The 20,461-nt window shown below is 42.7% G+C and overlaps 1 protein-coding gene across 5 annotated transcripts in view; it reads right to left on the bottom strand.

The window, feature by feature from the left end:
- Positions 1-940: 940 nt before the first annotated feature.
- LOC117821210 (serine/threonine-protein kinase WNK2-like) overlaps positions 941-20,461 on the bottom strand; it is a 51,279-nt gene continuing 31,758 nt past the window's right edge. For 2 of the 5 annotated variants that reach the window (XM_034695316.1, XM_034695317.1), the window contains exons 10-29: positions 17,866-18,891; positions 17,700-17,738; positions 16,992-17,186; positions 15,235-15,540; positions 14,993-15,036; positions 14,592-14,751; positions 14,367-14,483; positions 13,588-13,758; positions 13,277-13,328; positions 12,661-12,759; positions 11,437-12,233; positions 10,934-10,991; positions 10,768-10,841; positions 9,929-10,575; positions 9,374-9,600; positions 8,940-9,164; positions 7,568-7,666; positions 4,815-4,859; positions 3,987-4,288; positions 941-3,552 (exon numbers count right to left, since the gene is read on the bottom strand). In XM_034695316.1, the coding sequence (XP_034551207.1) occupies positions 3,202-3,552; positions 3,987-4,288; positions 4,815-4,859; positions 7,568-7,666; positions 8,940-9,164; positions 9,374-9,600; positions 9,929-10,575; positions 10,768-10,841; positions 10,934-10,991; positions 11,437-12,233; positions 12,661-12,759; positions 13,277-13,328; positions 13,588-13,758; positions 14,367-14,483; positions 14,592-14,751; positions 14,993-15,036; positions 15,235-15,540; positions 16,992-17,186; positions 17,700-17,738; positions 17,866-18,891 (5,034 nt within the window). In that variant the 3' untranslated portion in view covers positions 941-3,201. The remainder of the gene's footprint in view (positions 3,553-3,986; positions 4,289-4,814; positions 4,860-7,567; positions 7,667-8,939; positions 9,165-9,373; positions 9,601-9,928; positions 10,576-10,767; positions 10,842-10,933; positions 10,992-11,436; positions 12,234-12,660; positions 12,760-13,276; positions 13,329-13,587; positions 13,759-14,366; positions 14,484-14,591; positions 14,752-14,992; positions 15,037-15,234; positions 15,541-16,991; positions 17,187-17,699; positions 17,739-17,865; positions 18,892-20,461) is intronic. The other 3 variants (XM_034695318.1, XM_034695319.1, XM_034695320.1) reach the window with 3 other exon arrangements.

The following is a 20,461-nucleotide window of genomic DNA, read 5'->3' as shown; positions in this document are numbered from 1 at the left end:
GATAAAAGAAAAACATAGCGGTACCAAAGAAACAGTAATACAAAAATAAATAAACAATAATAATAATAATAATAATAATAATAATAATAATAATAATAAAAAGTAATTTCTCACAGGGAAAGCACCGGGCTCAGTGCATCGCGACCACTCACACACACCTGTCACACTCATAAACAAGAGTAGTTATTCCATAGTCTCAGAAGTCTGACTTAAATCTCAGAATTCTGACTTTTTTTCTAGGAATTCTGACTTTAATTTCCAAATTATTTTTTTTCTATAATTCACTTTTTTTTTATTGTTTTCAAGAAAGTGCAAAATTCAGGAAGAAATAAAACAATACAGAAACCAGATACATTTCACATAAAAAGTAGTAATAAGTTATTACCTCTTCCTGAATCTCCTTTGTTGCTCTGTATCTAGGATGTGCTCTTGGTCGGGGTTAATGTGAGTATTGTCTGTACGAGTTGAGTTTGTCGATATGTTTATGTTCATGTTTATATGTTGTTTAAACCCAAAACTTAATAAACAAAGTTAAAAAATGTTTTTTAAAAAGGAGTAATAAGGCCAATGATGAAAGAAAAACATAGCGATACCAAACAAACAGTAATACAAAAATGAAATAGAAATAATAAAACTAATTTCTCTCAGGGAAAGCACCGGGCTCATGCATCGCGACCACTTACACACTCCCGTCACACTCAAACAATGGTAGTTATTCCATATTCTCAGAATTCTGACTTTTTTCTCAGATTAATAATTCAAAAAATATATAGGACCTTAATACTGTGACCCTAATCCTCTTCTGTACAAGAAGCACCACCGATTAGGACATTTTGATAGCTACATTTCCACACCTTCTTCCATTATACACTTTTAATTCATCATATGTCACTGATGCAGCTTTGAGAAATCATAATGAAATAAAAACAATCACACAAACCATCAAGCACAAAATAATATTTATTTCTCTCTCAACATACAGTCCGTGTTTAGAGTGCAGCAGGGTAGGGTGGGGTAATGCAGTGGGACAATCAGCAGGCAGAAGCAATCCCACACAGTTTAAATACAAGCCTTTGACGATCAGGGCATATTCACCAGGGGGCAATGTTGTCTTCTAGAGAGAAGTGAGATGTTCAAAGTTAGAAGAAATACGCCTCCTCTCTGCATCTCAGCTCTCCTTTTGATCACTGCACCCAAATGTATATGCAGTTAATAGTTATTCCCCCGTCTGCTCCCCATGAGGTAGCAGCGAGGGAGGTGGAACAAAACATACCAGATAAAAGTGACAGAGAACAGAAATCTCTTACTACTGGAAGTATTTCACCAAAGCAGAGGACTCTGCATAATATCCTATAAAAGGCCAATTCAAACCGAATTGCTGGATTAATATACATCAAAACTACCCCTCCACCTCCACCTCCACCTCCACCACCACCTCCACCACTATCACCGCCATACACACATTTCACCATCAGACAAACAAAATGTACAAATATATAGTACAAGACAACTGTACAATTCACAGCTTGGCAGGATTGGGGTGCGTAAATCTTTCAAATGTGTTGTGGAGATGTGAAATTTCTGACCACAGTAGCTGTTTTATTTCTCTTTGCGTTGTGGAACATGGGAGTTGGCCATGCTTATCTGTGACTTGAAAAAGTACAGGCTGTGAAACCCATTATACACAGTGTAGGAAACTTTTAAACATAGGTAGAGGGAACGTATATGTTGTGCAAATCTCCAGCATCAAGTATCATTTGAATTTTGCAATATCTAACTGAAAAAAAGGCTATTAACAAAAGTAACCTGGGAAATATAGACAATTAAAACTCCAACAAGGCAATAACACTGCGTTGTAAGAATCTCATCTGTTTATGTAATTTGAGGAGTTTCTGTTTTATTGTAAGTACCATTTTCTGTGACTAGAATGCGAAACTGTACAGTGGAACCTCAGACAATAGCAGCATCAAATAAATCAAGCTTTAAACATCAAATAACTCAAAACGTCAGACCTAACTGTGATTGCACACAACATTTTACATACAGTGTATGCTGAGTAATAGGACAGCCAAGTTGAAAGAACATTTAGCAGGATCGACTTCAGAGTTTGGATTGTGGTTTATACGTTTATACTTTGCCGGGTAACTTCTGTCTGTTGCTTTGTGTTTAATAACTTTGTTCAACTTATCAGCTTGCTCCTGTTGCACACATCATAAGAGATAAGGCTTGTGGCAAGGCCACGATCAAAGCTTTGTGGAGGGGTTAAATTGCACTTTAAAAGCCTCAAGCCTTCCAGTATTAACTGCTACATTCTGATCACTACCAGAGGCATATACTGTAGAAAGAACTATGTACAGTATCTATGGCTCTGGACACTGCCTGTTATCTCAGCACAAGGTTACAAAATTGCAAACTCTTGTGCTGTTCAACACTTCAAAAAGAGGCTGCATCCAACCTAACCATTTGACCTGAAAAAGTGGATTTTGGCTGCTGGCATTTTTTTTTTCTTGTCAGTCGCATATTAACCATTTGTTTCTGCAAGGCAACGGCACATCTCACCACTATGGCATTCCACCTGTCACATGGGTGAAAAGTAAACAAGGGTTAAAATAAGATTTTATTATTTAAATAAGAGCATATACTGTGTTAATAGTGCAGTACTACAAGGGCATTCATATGTAAACGAAAAACAAAAGTGTCTGTAATGCATTTTTAAAAAAAAGAGAGAGACTGCACTCAAGCTACCATTAAATAAAATAACTTGGATGCAGACATGCTTGTAGTTTCACAAAGAAGAAAACAATTGATAAATCATTGATCAAGGCACTACATTCCTTCAGAGATCTTCCTCATAAATACTGTCCTGTTACTGTATCTCAAACCACTGGTTTTTGGATTCCAATGTAGTGTTCAACATGTGCGTAACACAGAGAAAGGCAAAATCATTGTGAAAACTGCAGTAATAACGAAATAAAGAATAATGTGAGTCAAGACCAAAGCCAAGAAGCATTAGGTATTCAGACATACATACTTAAACATGTAATATAAAGTAAACACGCGTACATTCAAGCACACACTCTCATACACAACAAACTACAGATAAAGGTGTTGTATAAATGATACCAACACTCTTATGTTATTTACAAGGTCACATTATGTACACGTGGCCCTGGTGAACCACAGCAGGGCTGAGTTTGGAGATTAGGTAGTCCTAGTGGTTTTCAGACAGGGGCCAGTCTCGGGGTCGTGCAAGGCCCGAGGGTAGTTTTGGATCCCTGGGTTTGCCATTGTGCCATAGGGTATATTTCTTGTAGCACCAAGCAGGCCTACGGGACCCACTGAACCCACAGGACTAGGCAAGCCAGACCACTGCTGGGGGTAATGAGGACCAGGAACCATCCCGCCATAAGAGCCTACTGGCGATAGGTAACCAGGGGGGAGCATCGCTGAGGAGTTGGGTGCTAGGGTTGTGGGCATGCCTGGGCCTAAAGCAGCAGTCAGGGGGCAGGAGAGAGGCAACCGGAACTTGCTGGGACCACCGTGGCACTTCTTCTGAAAACAGAAAGGAGATTTTGTACCAAGTCGTGCAGAGACGATGTCATAAAAAAAATGCATGATAAAAGCTGCATTTCCACCACAAGTACCCAGGGCTTTTGGTTCCTGGAACTATATTTTCTCCAGCCAGAGATCTAACCCCCTTTAAAATAAGAAAAAATAGTTTGTTGAAACTGAGAAAAGCCAGGAGTTGCACTTGGCCAACTTTTAACTTTATCAACATAATCTGCACATCTCTATTTTCACTTAACAGCTCAGTTGTGGATAAGCATCAATCATTTTCTTAATTTATCCCAGGTTCTCTTCCAATAAGAGAGTATTTCAAAAGGTCCCCATTCGCTGGGAAAAGTTCCTCACATGAAAACACAGCAATACAACACAACTACTGGTCATTTTCCATCCATCCCTGTCCACTTGTCCATTTCTAATACCTCATTTGTAGCTCCTCCCTTTGGGGTTGCTTTGCCTTCCAGGTCCTGCTGTCGTCTCTGCTGTTTGATCTGGTTCAGAGAGAGCCGCGGCTGGTTGGCCGCAGCTACAGTCTCCTTCGTCCAGTCATCCACCAGTTTGTGAAGATCGTCGGTGAATGTGCCTCTCTTGTTGTTGCTGTTGTTGGTCTGAACCTGAGCAAGCCGTGGGATTGGCTGAGGAGATGGTGAGGGTGTGGTGGTGGTGAGTGTCGGCTGTGCTTGATTGGCGGCTGTCTGAGCTGTGTTAGTGTTGAGAGAAGACCCTGAAAAGATACAAAAATGTTTACAAAACAGGCGACTCAAATTAGAAAAAAAAGGAGAGTCGAATCGATTGGCTGATGTATGGCAGTCGTTTCAGACACAATGAACCTATAATTCCACCTTCATGAAAGCCTGCCTTCATGTTAATGATGGTTTTGTTGGGGTCAGGGTAGATGTGTTTACAACTTATTGACTGTTGCACATATTCTGCCAACAAAGCAGCCAAAGGATTGCAACATAAATGACTTTCATGTGTTATTATAGACAAATGACGTGTTTGGTATGCAAGCAATGACAAATATTCTGCAATCGAGACACTGACACTGCCATGCAAAACACACAAAAAAACAAAACCAATATCAAAACAAAAACAAAAATTTGTGGTGTTTCCACATTTTAATAAAAACTTAAAAAACACATTTTAAATAAGTTTAAATAAGTGCACATACAAACATAAGGAGGACTAAATTAGGGGGGGGGGACAGAGGTAAGAAAGACAGAGAGTAAGAAAGTAAATGAGATAGTTACTACTACTGCGATCTTTGCCTAGACATAGTCGTTTCAGAGTGGACCCTATAAAAGGTAAAACAGCACAAGACAGAAACAGTTAGGCCAGGACACACTGCACACCACAAGTATGTGGACAAGCTGCTTCAAAAGCACAATCAGCTATTAAAACAATTGGGGAGAGAGAAAGAGGATAAGGAGGACAAGGGGTTTGAAAATCAGTGAGGAGGACTGGAAGAAGAGCCTACGTGTTCTCATTGACGTGGTAACTTCTGAAAAGCTGACTATAAGAGATGGTCCCTAACAAGATTAAGAAAGAAGAGGCTTTGAATTGTGATGTTGCATGTTAATTAGTTCCCATGTTGATAAGAAGAACATAATATTTTGTGCTGTCTTACAAATCGACCTATAGACACAGACAAAGCTGTGCAAGACAGAAACTCTATCAAAACTCTTCAATAAAGTCAAATAATTAGCTTGTAGAAAATGGAATGACTTATTGGTTCATCAGTCTACATATTTGTGACTCTAAGTGTGGAAGACTGGAGCCTGGATTAAAAAGAGAAATCCCTTTGTCATTGCGAGAATGCCTGTGAAACAAAATGTGAAATCAAAATAAAAAAAAACTTCAAACTGAAAGGGCACACAGATACTAGCTGGAGCTCATCAGAGTCAGCATTGGTCAGACACATGCAGGTAACTCAGGAGAGGTGAAAGGGAGTTTTAAAAAAAAGTAGTAATATTGATGATACAGCCCTTCATATGGCGGAGTAAGTCTCCATCAGTGCCCTGCCTGGCGCCTGCACCATGCACGTCTTCTCCGTCCAAACATGAGGGACAGAGAGAGCTCTCCTCTACCACAGCAAAGGGCCCTGTCTATCAGGAAGGGGCTGTGAGGGGCGGGGGGTGCTGGGGTCTCGTGTTAGTACACAGAGGCTCTACTGAGCTGGCATAGTGCCTTCACTTGGGAGATGTTATACAATTAAAATTAATGGTGGATGGGAACTCATAACAATTAATGGTGTAGTATTCCTCTCACACATGTAAACACACAGATGCACACATGGACACACACATACACACTCTTGTTAAAGATCTGACCTCAGGCCCATGTTTGGACAGAACTAGCCCCATTGTGCTCATGGGGTCGTTTTTTTTTAAGCCAGCAGCACTGCACAAAGCATTTGTATGAGGCGGATGGGGCACTGAACACATAAATGAATGGATATGAATGTAACTGAAGTTCTGTGAATTGATGCCAGAGGTAAAGCTCAATAAAGTCACTAGCACCCAAGATACTGAAGGCCACACACATGGATCAGTATGAGGCATGCACACCCTGGAGATGTTTCCTTTTCAGTCTTCATACCAAGAAAGTGAATGTTTGTCAGACTTTCTGGGCCACTCATAGAATGATGGTAACTCCTTTTGTTCAACTTTAGGTGGACACCTTCGGGCAAAACTACATAATTATTATTACTCAAAGAAAACTGTGAGGGTGCCAGTACGATGGTTGCTGTTGGGGACTTATATTAAAATCTTTTGAGATACTCTAACAGGAATTGAACCTTCCACACACTCAGACACCTACAGTTCAGGCACCTACTAACACAAACTTTTGGCTCTCACTCAATAGCACCACCAAGTGCTGATATTCTAGATATGGTCCTGAAAATATCTGGACGGGGTCATGAAGCTGCTGCTTACTACTCTAGGATCCTTAGGGCATCAGATCTCGGTAAACGGTCCCTTAAATCATCATGCGAAGCTGACTTAAAGGAGCCCTTTACAGAAGTAGAATGGGGTCGAATTCTAAGGAATGGGGAAAAAAATGTCAAGAGAATTGAGCACAAGATTGATCCAGCTGAATATTCTAAATAGAGTTTACTGGACGCCATCCAGGCTGCATGGAGTGGGTCTAGTTGACACCCCAGTGTGCTGGAGGTGTCTTGATAAAGATGGTACTCTAGTAGCTGCTCCAGGGTTCAGGAGTTTTAGTCAGGGATACACACCACAGTAGAAAAAAAATACTGTCCAGGATATCCCCTTCACTCCCAGCCTGTTTATTTTGGGTGACCCCTCTGCTCTAGGTAGCCTGGCTCCACCACTTGAAGACTGGACCTAGACTGTCCTAATGTTAGAAAGAAAAACTCTAGTTTAAAACCCAGAGTTCTGAAGGTAGTTATAAATCCATCGCTTCCATTTTAATTTCTGTCTTAAAAAAAAAAAGGATACTGGACAGATTAAGTTTTGGTATTCAGAAACAAGTGACAAGCAAGACTGGGAACCAACAGTGCTGTTATCTGCTTTTAAGTGCTTCAAACATGGTCTCTGAAACTCTCACATCAAACTCATAAGCTAAGCCGCTAACTACACAGAGTTACCAGTCTGAAGGGCTTGAAGATGAAAAGGAAACAAATCCTGTTTTAAGAAGACTTGGGTTGTGGTGGTGCTGCCTCTGTTTGCTAGACACTCAGCTGACTTTGAGATATCCGTTTTGAATACCAACATTGTGTGTGAATGTGATGGAGAACCCCTGGCGGTCAGGAAAAAATAAATGATAAAGAACACAAGCTTAGAGGTCGTTGAGTGTGAGTGGTAGGAAAAGAAAACGGGTCATGTATGTCACGTGAGGAGGTCTGTGAGGAGGGTGGAATAGGAGATCCACTTGATTACATTTAAACAAAAAACATGTGGTTGATAGAAGAGAGAGCCAGGTAAATAAAGAGAGGATGGAAATGAGTGAGGGGAAATAGAAAAGAACAAATACAAACAGATGGACAGAGACACAGGTCCACTGAGGAATCTAGTGCGTGGTTTGCTACTAGATTTATAGGTGACTCTCTCTGACGTTTGGTGGTAAACCGTCCAGCCTGCAAAAATGAATATAAGAGGGAAGAAGAGAAGAAACAAGAGAGACACTTTGTAAAAGTGCACACAGACTGGGATGAGAAACCCCCACAATCAAAAGCACCAGAAATGGGTACTAAGCAGAAATGCATGATATGCAGTATCTCATTAAAATCAGAGGAAAAACTAAGCCAATAATTACAACTGATAATACAGGGCTTTATTGGAGGAGAGGAGAAAAATCACAAACTGGGGAAGAGAATCAGTGTGATCCATTTTTTTTTTTTACTCAAATAATATTTGCCTATTGTGGTTTATTCAATTGGATTATAAAATAGTGTTAACTGTGGTTAAAGCTTCTGTTAATACAAGATCTGCTCATACAAGTGCTTTTGTAACAAATCAGAAATCAGAAGAAAAAATAATTGTATTAAGGGGCTGTTTAAAAATAATTATAATAATTAGCCCATCAAAATGATCAACTCACTATACAGAGCGAAGGCAATATTCAAATAAATTTAAAACCAAATGCATTCAAACCCAAATAAATCAGAAGCAAGAAATCAGCAGGTTACACACAGATTAGTTTTCAGAGTTTGACTGAGACCTACACCCAAAAACAAAGTTTTTATTTTCAACTCTTGTTTTTTTTTAACATTTGGAGAGATTTATTGTTAGTAGCTGTGAATTTCTTCATCACTGTCTTGGCATAAACTGAATATTCACGCTTACTTCACAGTTTGAGTTTTTTCCTTTTGTTTCTCCCAGTATTACGAACAAGATATCACTTTAATTTAAGCTTAGGGTATTTTCATCAAGTTTACATCTTAAGTTCTCACAACTAAATTAAGCTGCACTGATCTAAGCTTCCAAATAATCATATGCCATAGTTATTGGCTCAGAAATTCACCATCAGTGCATTCATATTAGTTAAGACACTGATGATAATGGTAAATACCACATATTGATGATGAGCAAAAGATGGCACATCTCCTTTTCTCAGTCTGAGGGATTTCAGCTGATACATTAGAAATGTGTATGTTTAACATCTGGATACAATGACACACAATATGAAGTTATATGTAGTTTTAGTTGAAGGGGGCCTGTCTGTGTCTCTAGTCTTTCAGAGTGAGACTTTCAATCCAACTGGTATCAAAATGTTGCCCAAGGACAGAATGGACAACATTTACACAGTTAAGAGTTTACCTTTGTCCTACTGACTGTTTTGTCAACAGCATGTCCAAATCTCACTCACACACACATCAAAAAGTATAGTCATAAAAGTGTAGTGGGTACCTTGCCCGGGGCCAGCTTGGTTGGCTGTTCTATCTCCGTGACGTCCAGCATAGATGTTGTCAGAGGAGAAAGAGCCCTTCAAAGAACAGGGCTGCTGGGTGTGGACCTGCTCCGGGGCAGAGTGTGGCTGACTGCTGGAGCTGGAACTGCCACTGGAATGGGCAGAGCCATCTGACAGGACTGAGCTTTTAGCCGGGGAGCTGGAGGAACTGGCGCCACTCTCAACTTAGTATAAAAACAAATAAATAAATAATAACAAGACCAAAAAACAAGAAAGTGAGTCAAAGTTAGTCACAGTGTGAATCACACTCCTACAGTTTTCTGAAGCTGACATCATTCCTGTGTTGTCTACTTGTGTACTTCAGACCCCAAAAAAAACTCTCATGCACACAAACCATGAACCAATTATCACCCGACCATCCCAGCCTACACACCTTTCCTCTCTGTGGAGGTGTTGAGATTGTTTTTCAGCTGCTGCACCATCGGATTGAGCAGTTTCCCAGCCTTCAGCTTGTGTTTACTGGCCCTGCGCCTGCGGCCGGTTGGGGGTGCAGCATGAAGTAGGCCAACGTTGGGGGGCAGCGATTTGCCCAGCTCCGTGTAAAGATGCTCAATCTCACTCCTCTGAAAAGCCTGCAGCTCAGAGATCTCCTTCATGTGTCTAGTAACAGGGAGTCAAAAGAAAACAGCAGGAAGTCAACTTCAAGTATTTTTGACATTTCTGACTCACCTAGATCTGCAGGCTTCAGTTATTCTACAGTAACTTCATAATGACAAAGTATTTACATTAATATCAGACTTCAAGTTTTGTCTATAGTATGTGTTCCTATTATTGCTGCAACCATAAATAATATTGCATGTTTTTTCTAATTATAAAGTGAAGTATTTCAGTATAACAGCTTGAGGTTGCTGTCATGAGAATAATAGAAATGGTAAATATCTGGATGTGACACATATGTTGGTGAGAGAGTATGTACATGTTTCATTACTTTTCTCTCAGTTTCTGCAGTTCTTTCCTCATATCTGCATCCTCAAACTCAGAGTCATTGTCACTGCTGATGTAAGATGAGTGGGCATGTCCTGCGGCAGGTGAGGAAGCGTGACCGTTCATTGCTACGGGATGTCGACTCGGTGAGTCAGAGCTCTGTTCACTTTTGCTCCGTCCAGAGCGCCGCAGGAAGGCCACTGCCCTCTTCATGAGGTCGCTTCCACTGTGCTCAGACAGGGCGTGAGCTGGGGGAGCAGGGTGGGCTGGGGGAAGGGCTACGCTGCTGCTGTCCTCGTCTGCTGAATCAGAGTATAAGTGAGAGGATTGTTGGTAGTGGAGGTGGCTGTGAGTGTCAACTGTCTGGGCCCGGGGGATGTGGCGCGGGGTGACATCAGGGCTGGAAGTGGAAGTGGCCCTGTAGAAGTTTGGTGGTGCAGAGTAACGATTACTGCCATGAGGTTTGGATGTTTCAGCATTCTCTTTATCAGCTGCAGCTGTCGCAGAGGACCTGTCCTCTTTCCTGCCTTGGCCCAGGAACTGGCTGCGAGACCCACCAGAACCACTAGAGGGTGCTGTGGAGCTGCAGGAGCTGTGGCTTGTCTTGCTTTTCTCTAAACGACAAATAACCTCAGGTGGAGTGGGAATGATCTGGGAAGAAGATAAGTCCAAGTTCATAAAAAAAAAAAAAAATGAGGGTCTGTTAAAATCAGCTAAGACAATGTTTCATCAATAATCGCAAAAAAATCTAAAAAACACAATGTGTGATGTAATTCAATTTGTGTACATTACATTTTCACTAAGCAGATGTGTGCAGTCACATTAAAGGTAATGGATTCTTACTTGAAAACGGCTTTTGGAGTTACATGAGCCAGAGCCAGCGACTTCATCTTGTCTGTTCAAAAGCTTGTTTGAGGCTAAACAACAAGAAAGATGGTTTTTCAAAATGAGTAATTCTAAAACTATCACATAATTATGGGACATGGAGGTGAAATAAAAAGTTACCTACATGCTACTCCAGAGTCACTAAATGCTCCTGCACTATCTGTGCGCTCTGGTATCTGAGGCTAAAAGACAACATGGGAAAAAATGCATGTGAGGAAAGTTTTAGTCCTTGGAGTGACGCAAAAACAGTGAATCAATAAATGTGCTGGAACGGTTAGACCAGGCTAGCAGTTCTACTCTCATGACCTCAGTTTTGTCTGATTGAGTCAGACTTTGATTTGCTTTAGGAAGCATGTAAGAACTGAAAGAAACACGCACACAAACACACAAAACGAGGCTGCAGGTGCAACAGATTATGATGAATCATTGTGCTGACAGCAGTTATTCTGTTACACTCCCCTTACTCTTAACACAGCATTGGTCCTGATCTTTACATTCAACGGTTAAATCAATAGCACAGTGCAGGGAAATGATTCAACGATCCTGCCATTAACGGACCTCCTACTAAATGACTGAAAGCTTAGATTTATCTCACGCACACAAGCACACACAGAGTATATGTTTTACCAGTGGCTCTCCTTTCTTCTTTGTAAGTGCACCCTCAGTACTCTGACCCTCTGACACTGGAGGTGTGGTGACTCCCTCTGCACCGGAGGCTGAGACCTCAGTTGCGTTGGTGGAGGGCTGAGAGGGAGTGTGTTCCTGGTACAACAAGTTTCTCAGCTTCTCATCCAAAGTCTTGATGGTGCAGTCTACAAATTCCGGCCTTTTTGGTCCCTCACTGTCCGACTCTCCTGGCCCTCCACTTGCTGGCTGCTGGTGGCTGGATGTTTGAGAGTTCTGGGGGGTCTGATGTGCTGGACTCTGGGGCTGGGAGGTGACAGTCCCAGGCTGCATGGGTGTGGCGTAGGGTTGCTGCAGGACCACAGACTGATGGGAGGCAAGCTGGGGGGGTAGTTCTCCAGTTGGACTAGACTTCTGATTAGTCTGAGTAGTTTGAGAGGAGGGCATACTCCCAGTTTCTTTTTTATCCACAGCATTAACATCCAGAGATACAGGTGGAACAATAGCGCAGCAAGGTATGTCCGTTACCATTGAGACAGCAGAGATGCAAGGCTCTTCCACAGGAAGAGAGTTGTGACGGCCGGTACCACCACCAACAGCAGAGTCATGTTTAGGAATACAGGGTGGAGGCTGCTGCATGCAAGCTTTGTCCATGGTTTGGTCTTGGGGTGTGACTGAAGTCTGAGATGCAGGCGGCAGGGTGGAGGAGCTGGGCTGGGATGATAAAGATGTGGCTGGTGTAGTTGCCGTAGAGGTGCTCCTGCTGGGCCTGACTGATGGGGGGGCAGACTTTTCAGATTCTGCAAAAACCAAAAGGTTAATTAGGAACAGAGGAGATTGGGAGTTTAAGAGCGAAGGCTTTGATAAAAAGGGACCTGGGTCCTGTGTGTGCCATGGTGTTACATCACTGCTTGTCTTCCCCCATCAGGCTCTGTCAGCCGGAGTATAAATCCTGCCCTTCGTTTCTGCCTAGAGCCACTGCAGAAGCACACTTATATAACTGACCCCAACGGATGAACCGCAGACGCACATTCTAATGCATGCACAGCATCTTCACGATCAGTAACAGCAATGAAAAACAAAACCCCACACATTTTCACTTTATTCTACAGACCAAGACCAAGAGAGAAAGACTCATATTAGAGATTTTCACCTGGTGGGTAGTAAAACAGATGTCACAAAGGAAGCACCAATGTTAGTGTGTGTGTTTCAGAGTGTGCAGCATACCCTTGGTTGCAGAGGCGTGAGGTTCTGACTTTTCTTTGTCTGAAGTAGGGGTCTCAGCCACAGGGCAGATGATAAACCAGCGCTTTCCTGTATGGAGGACTGTCAAGGAAAGAGAGAAAATAATACTTTGAACGTCATGTATGAAACCAAGTCTCTAGAAGAGCTGAAGGCACAGACAGACAACAATAAACCGATTGTTTTCACACATCTATAAATGTTGTTTCAAAGTCATCATTTTGCCTTAGTGTATACACCTCAGCCATAACAGAATGACCACTGACCTAATATTGTGGATATTCTGAATACTTCTATCAGAACCAGCATTTACTTTTGCAGCAATCTGAGCTTTAGTGGCTCTTCTGATAGACCACTTTTGGTCAGTAGTCACTATTGTAGAACCAGGACCGACCATCAAGAGCTGCAGTTTTGGAGATGCTCTGACTCAGTCCAGCAATCACAATTTAGCCCTTGTTAAAGTCACGAACGAACTAGCATATCCTATCCAATGATAAGTGCCATTGTAACAAGATAATCAATGTTGCTCACTTCACCTGTCAGTGATCATATTGTTATAGCCCAGCAGTGTATCAAAGATCCAGGTTGTTTGAAATCTTACCATTCTGCTGGTACACCAGCTGTGGGCTGCTGGGTGCAGAAGCCATCAGTCCCTAAAGAAAGAGGAGGATTACCACCAAGATTTGTAGTGTGTGTATCAACTAAGTAGACATTTAAAAGGTTTTTCCGGCCAGCCAAAGAGCTGAACCTCAGAGACAAACTCAGATCAAAATTTTACAAAAGCAGATAGGATATTTTTGGCAACCCTGAATGTAAAGTCATCTAAAGAGGGCTGTCAGCCTGACTAGGCAGAGGCACTTAGAGTCAGATTGCGCCATCACAACTATTAACTGTCAACAGTTCCTTTCTCACCTCCATTCCCAGTGTGCAAGCTCCATCACTCTGTTTAGGAATGCCTCCCTGGTCTGAGTTCCTCTCACCCTCAGTGTCCTCACTCAGCATGTCCTCAGCCTTATCCACAATATCCTTCAGCTGCTCAATAAACACTTCTTTTTCTGATGGCAGAATGAAATCATTCTCAACCTGAAAATGCATTGTGGGGGTAAAAAGAAAAAGCAGGGAATCAAGGGATTTAGCTCATCAAGCAATGCTTTTAATAAAATTAAACAATTGTGCCAAGAATAAAGGATAAATAGTCATGTTGAGAACAAGAAAACTTTTAAAAGAGTAAACTCTCTTCATAGTTTGCTCTGAAGATAAAGCTAATGTGTCTCTATTCAAGATTCCAGCTTCAGAAATTCCAAGAATGGCTTTTGCATTATTTATGTTTGTGAAAGAGAAAAAAAATTGTCAAGCTCTAACAATATATAATATAATGAAATAGGTTCTTTAGCAAGCATTTTAAGTAAATCATTGCATTGGACCGATTGTCCTTCACAATATAAGTCGATAGAGTTGTCATGCTATAAATATTCAGCTATCTAATCATTGCAGAATTGGTTGGGATTGAAGGAGAGAGAAGGAGCAAGAGAGAGACAGCCAAAAATTTTACTGCATTGCAGCTGAGAATAGCATCACAGGGACTTTCAGAACTCTGAGCCATAAGGAAGTATCAGGCAATGCCCAGCTTACATCACACTTCAAAACTTGTGCATCAATGGAAGGAGTCAGCGACTTTGTTCATTACATACCATGTATGTAGCGATCTCTTCAGGTGCATCTCCATCCAGGTCAAACTTAAAAGTGACCATTTTATGGTTGTGAGTTTCCAGCTGACACTCAACCATCTTATCCCCCGTGTTACAAACCTGTCAGCAAAAGCAGACACAGTAAACACATGGTCAATCATTCTGGAATGTTTTAATTAAGGATTCAATTATTAAAGGTCCTTGTTGGATAACAGTTTCATCACCCACATTGAGCATGTGGAGCTTTGGCCTGTTGATCTTTTCTTGGCGAGAACGAGTGCGAGAGGACTTGCGATGGTGTTTACGGGTTTTCCCTTCACCTTTACCGCCATGCGTTCCCTCATAGCCGTCACTCATCTCCTTTCCTGACGTGGCATCAGAGTTCAGACTGGTTTTGGGGAGAAAGGTCAAGTAGATGAGTATTCATTTTTACTCAGAGCCCAAATCTCTCCATTTTGGAGTGTTTTGAACTTCTTTGTCAAACTTTTCATGTCTGTTCTTTAAGTTAAAGTGTTACTCTAGAGATTTACTGTATGTACAGCTAAAAGCACATAAAATAACACATGTTCAGTTTATATTTACAGAATTACAATCACTGACTTTGTAAAGAAACGGAAATAAGCTAGTACCTGTCATAGCTCTGTCCTCCAGTGGGTTTCTCAGAGACTTGATCCTACATACAGCACAAACACAAACACAACCAGAGAGACTAAATAAATGAGAGTAAGATAGATCAAGTTTATCAATTTCGCTTTGCACGGAGGTAAAGTGATATTACATATGTGAGCACTGATATACTGTATATGCAAACAAGGTGGACAGAGGCAGCATTAAGTGGCAAAAACTAGTAGCTGTGGATTGGTGACCATACCTCAGTGCTAGTCTCAGATGGGACCTGACTTGCAGTTCCTGGGAGAGTACTGAGTTGTTTTTGCTGAGTCAGACTGGAACTGGCAGACCCAGATGATGCTCTTTGAGAGTCAGAATGCTGCGGTACAGAAATCTGGCTCTGAACTTGATTCTGGGCTTGCGGGGGAAGCTGGCATGGGTTCTTGCTGTCCAGCTGGGACGCGTTGGTGGCTGTGCCAGGGTCAGGTCCATTCTGCACCGTTGAGGAGAAGACTGCAGGTTGGGTGAGGTGAGCAGAAGGGACACACTCGGGATGGGGGAGCAGGACCTGCGACAGAAGACAACAAGATAAAACATTACCATCATTGTCGTCAGATTTATCCCTGACACTAAACCCTTTGTTGACATATTGAAATATTTCACTTATATGTAATAAATAAGAGATATCACTATTCATGTTATGCTGATTTTTTATAAGGCTCCTTCATTAATATTCTACTGGATAGTCAACTAAATATTACAATATATACCATGACATAGCAGCAGATTGGGAGTATCTTTGCCTGTAAAAATATAAAAAATTACAACAACACATTTCTGATCAATTAGCCATGTCAACATTTAATTGTGTTTGAAATTTAGTGTTTTTCACTTGTTTTGCACTACTAGCTGTAAAACAAATTTAACCCTTGGAGATAATAAAGTTCATGTTGACCCTGACCTTGACCTTGAACTTAATTGTCCCCATAGTGTCAGCATTTAACCACAAAAACGTTAACCTGTTATTCAATCTTTTACATTCAGTTCTCTCAAAAGAACAAACACTCCAATTGGTCAAGCAATACATCACAAACTTGAGTTGCTGTTAGTCTAAATGGGTGGCCTATCCAAGGAAACAAAATGTGACATGTATGTATGAGTCTTTTTTTTCTAGATGCATAGATTAATTTGTTTGACTTAAAACATAAAAGTTCATAAGTCTTTAAACATAAAGAAATAGCAAAGTGATTCTAAAAACAAGTTGTTTGTGATGCAAACAAAGACTTGAAAGTATCATGAGAGATATAACAATCAAAGGCTCCAGTTCACACCCTCTTGGTAAACATCTGTACTCCATTGTAGTCATCATAATTACCTGTTTTAGAGGCTGAGTGCTGCCATTTGTGGGAGGGTGTGTGTTCTGGGATGTAGCCGTGTGTGTTTGTATGGGGTGGGTTGCCAAAGTTGGTATAAATGTGTGGTGTGATTGAGAGGCTTCAGATCTAACACTTAGGTGCAGAGCAGCAGGAGGCTGGTGTTGGGGGGATGTGAGTCCCATCTTACCCAACATGTGTGATGGTGAAGGTATAAGGGACACTGGGACTGGTGACACTAATGCGTTTTCGATATGCAAAGGAGAAAGAGGGGAGACCGAAGGGGTCAAAGGGAGGGTCGGTCCTGGAATAAGGTACATGTGGTTAAGAGAAGGGGAAGTTGAAGGGTGAGGGGCAGTGCATGAGTGAGGGTAGGAGTTTTCACAGTCAGTCACAGCTGTCATCACCTGGACTGTGGGGTACTGTGAGGGAAACTAAAGTGGAAAAGGACAAAAGGAAGAAGCAGAGGAAAATCAAATAATCTAGAGAACCACGTTCAAAGGTAATCTAAATAGAATCCAAGCAAGGGAATACCGCTGAACATACAATAACTCAGAGGAGATTGTATGTGTGGGCAAGAATAAGGAAATCAACTATTCAGTGTCCAGTCAAGAAGGATTTTGTAAACACAGTAAAATGAAAATACCTGGGACGAATGACCAGTTTGTAGAGAGTTTGAAATCTGCAGAGGTTGGAGTTGGTGATGGGCAGCCGCCTGAGCAACTGACTGCTGAGGAGGATGTGCCTGAATTGGCAAACTGGAAGCGGACTGGTTTAGATTTTGCCCAAGGCCTTGGCCATCTTGTCCAACCTGAGAAATGTTTTGACCAGCCTGAATGCTCTATGGAAGAACACAGAGTAGGGAGAAAAAAGGGAGAGGGAGTTCAATAATGGAAGGGATTCAAGTTTCATCTCTCCGTTTGGAAGACTGCATTTCCTGCTACTGACCCAGATCCGAATAGCTTACATTTTCCATCCTGACCCTAAGTCTGGCATCAGTCTGAGTCTGCTGCACATGCTGGAGCTCCGTGTTTCACAGAAACAGAGCAGGCCACGAAGGGCAGGCGGAAGCAGCAGCTAAAACCACTGTTATTGTTTTCATGACCATTTCCATTATCTCTCTGTTGGCTGTTGTCCGGGGAAATTCCTGTTTATTGGACGGCTCTTTTTTTCATTCAACTAATGTCCACCAACACAGCTGCTTCCAATTCAGCTGCACCAAATCAAATCCGGGGACCGGATTATGAGCAGCTCCAACCCTAGCATTGCCACTAATAACAATATTAAAGATGTTGAGGTTAATTATTTCCTCTCCCTCCCACAGTGACAAAGTGTTTAGACAAAAATGTTCTACCTGATTCAGGAAAGCAGCAGCGCAAAGATAGGGTTGAAACTGATGAGAAATAAAGACAGGACGAGGTCAGAGGAGGGGAACTGTAAACATAAACTCAAAAGTGGGGCACTATGTAGCCAGCCTTCTTACGATGTACTGAATATTGATCATAACATTATGCACTCACCTGGTTAGCTCCTCCATAGCTCTGTGCAGCGGCAGCAGACTGTGCAGGCAGGTACTGGCTCTGACTCTGCGTGACTGCAACCTGTACAGCTGGGGTTGATGAAGGATGTGCTTGAGCTGGATTCGGAGCCTGTTGAACTGTGGACTGGGAGACATCCCGGTTCTGTTTTGGTTCTGTAGCCTGCATGGTAGTCTGACCGTGAACTTGTTGCAGAGCAGGAGACGGATGACTTTGAGAATAGTGGGTCGGCTGTTGTGCCATATGTTGGTGTACGGTATGTTGAGTTTCTTGGCCATGTTGCCGCTGAGCCTGCATAAAAGCCTGCTCGGTGTGTTGCGTAAGTTGAATATTGGATTGAGTATTTTGCGGTAAGGGCTGTTGGTGCTCTTGCTGAATGTGTATTTGTTGGCTGTAAAGTGCTGGTGTGGAAGAGCTCTGACCAGACTGCTGACTTGGCAGGTTGCCTGCGGCTTGAATCTGTTGCAGTGCGCTGGGAGCTTGTGCAGGATGACACTGGGCTGTGGCTCCCATAGATCCAACAGAAAAGCTTTGTGCTGGCTGCTGTATTGGCAGCGTGGTTGCTGCTGCTGCTGCAGAATGTTGCTGAACTTGACAGGGATATCCTGATTGAGTCTGCTGCTGAGTTGGAACCACACAGTTCTGACAGGTTTGTTGGACATTCATTGTGCAAGTCAAAGAGCTTGCTGTTGCTGCCTGCTGCTGTTGGTGGCCTTGTGCATGGTAGCCCTGTGCGACATGTTGTGGCACGGCTGATGCTGACAGACTCGTTGAAGCTTGTGTGTGTTGCACACTCGGAGGTGTGAAGCCAGCGGCACTGACTGACTGCTGGATGTTGAATGAATGAAGACCAGCTGGATCTGGAGTGGGGACACTTTGTTGGCCAGCATATGGAGCAGTAGGGTAGCTGTGTCCTGCCTGGAGGTACTGTAGTGTTGAGTGCACAGCTGCACTGGAGGAGGGCAGCCCCTGTATACATGGTTGATTCTGGTGACCTATAGAACTATTCTGAGGACACAAAGAAGAGGAATTCATATTAGAGTCTCCTGTGAGTAAATTTAACTGGCTTGTATAAAATCCCATTAGTGCGCCCATTACATGTCAAACAGGATGCAGGTATAATGACAGGATGAGGGATAAAAATAAGTTAAAGAAACATCTGTTTCAGCAATGAGCAGGCGGTGACAGGTGGGTGCTAAAATAAGAAAATAAATGAGAAATGGTTAAAGAGGCAGTGAGACGGAGATCAGACAGTTCCCCCTTCTCCTTCAGTTAGAGATCATCTTTCCAAGGCAAGCTGAGGTGCAAGACAGCCTTTGCATTGGGCCAGTAAAGCAGAAAGGAAAAATGTTAAAGTCTAGGTCAGTTCTAGAGGGGATTGGTTAATCAGCAAGGGTAAAAATCGTCTGTTAGAGATTGTGCCTTTGTCCTCAGACAGGAGCAAGCGTATAAATCTAACAGGACGGTCAGCTCAATGCGCCTATGCAGGAAGACAGATTCAGACAGTGGACAAGATCCTAGGCCGGCTCCATGCAGAATTATGCAGTAACTGCAACAGTCAGGGCAGAAATAAGTGAAGCAGGTGTTAACCCCAAATGGGTAACTAAAGCGACTCAACTGCTATTATGACCTACCACTCCCACAGCCCTGGTAACTTGCTGCTCTCCGGCACAGAACCTATCCTTGCAGTTCTGAAGGGGTTCTTGTTCCACAACTGAACCGCTGCTGCCCAGGAGATGACTCTTCAGGCTGCTGTCTCCATCATGGCAGGAAGGCCTGTGGACCGCGTGGGCAGCTGTGGTTTGACAAGGTGCTGCTTTACGGCTTATTATTTTGAACAGGGACTGCTGTAGCAGTGAAAAATCAGAACAATCACTTGGACCTTTCAGTCGTCCATAACCAGGGGTGGTTTTTGTGCCACCACAGAATGGATGTTGTCTAAAATCACATGGACAGAGGTGTGCAGAAGGACGACGGTGACTGCCTTCTCTTGACCTCAGAAGAAGCAAAGTGAGACAGGCCTGGCACACTTGGCTTTGATGCACTGCATAATGGTGGTTGTGGTGGGAATTTAAACTAAGAAGACTGCTAAGGTCAGAGTGTCTGCGACCACCTTGGTAATGTAAGTTTTCACTCTTTGCTTCTGATGATTGTCTGATGCTGGTGTCACTAAGCCGGCGATGCTCAGTATGTGGACACACAGGGGAGACCTGCTGAAAAGGCAGAGGACTCTGGGAGGGGAGCCCATCCTCGGCTTCTGAGTGAAGCTCAGAGGGGGTAAGTACTGACTGCCCCTCTGGTTCTGTTGGGGTTAGACTCATTGATCTCTGACCATGAATGGACCTGGCATGGAGTTGAGAAACATGGTTTGCCCTGCAAGTGTCAATAACGGGAGCACTTCCTCTTCGGGCTGCAGCTCCCAAACGATTCCTGAGCTCTGGGCTCAGTGTTGCCCCCCATACTTCACCCTTTTCACAAGAACGAGGCCGAGCTGTCGGAACAGGGATACCACTCTGGCACTGATCGAAATGCAACCCAAAAGCAAAACATATGTTACTGAAAATTAAGATCTCATAAC

The sequence above is a fragment of the Notolabrus celidotus genome, chromosome 11, assembly GCF_009762535.1.
Source record: "Notolabrus celidotus isolate fNotCel1 chromosome 11, fNotCel1.pri, whole genome shotgun sequence".
In the NCBI taxonomy this organism is placed as follows: Eukaryota; Metazoa; Chordata; class Actinopteri; order Labriformes; family Labridae; genus Notolabrus; species Notolabrus celidotus.
This window is presented reverse-complemented; position numbering and strand designations above follow the sequence as displayed.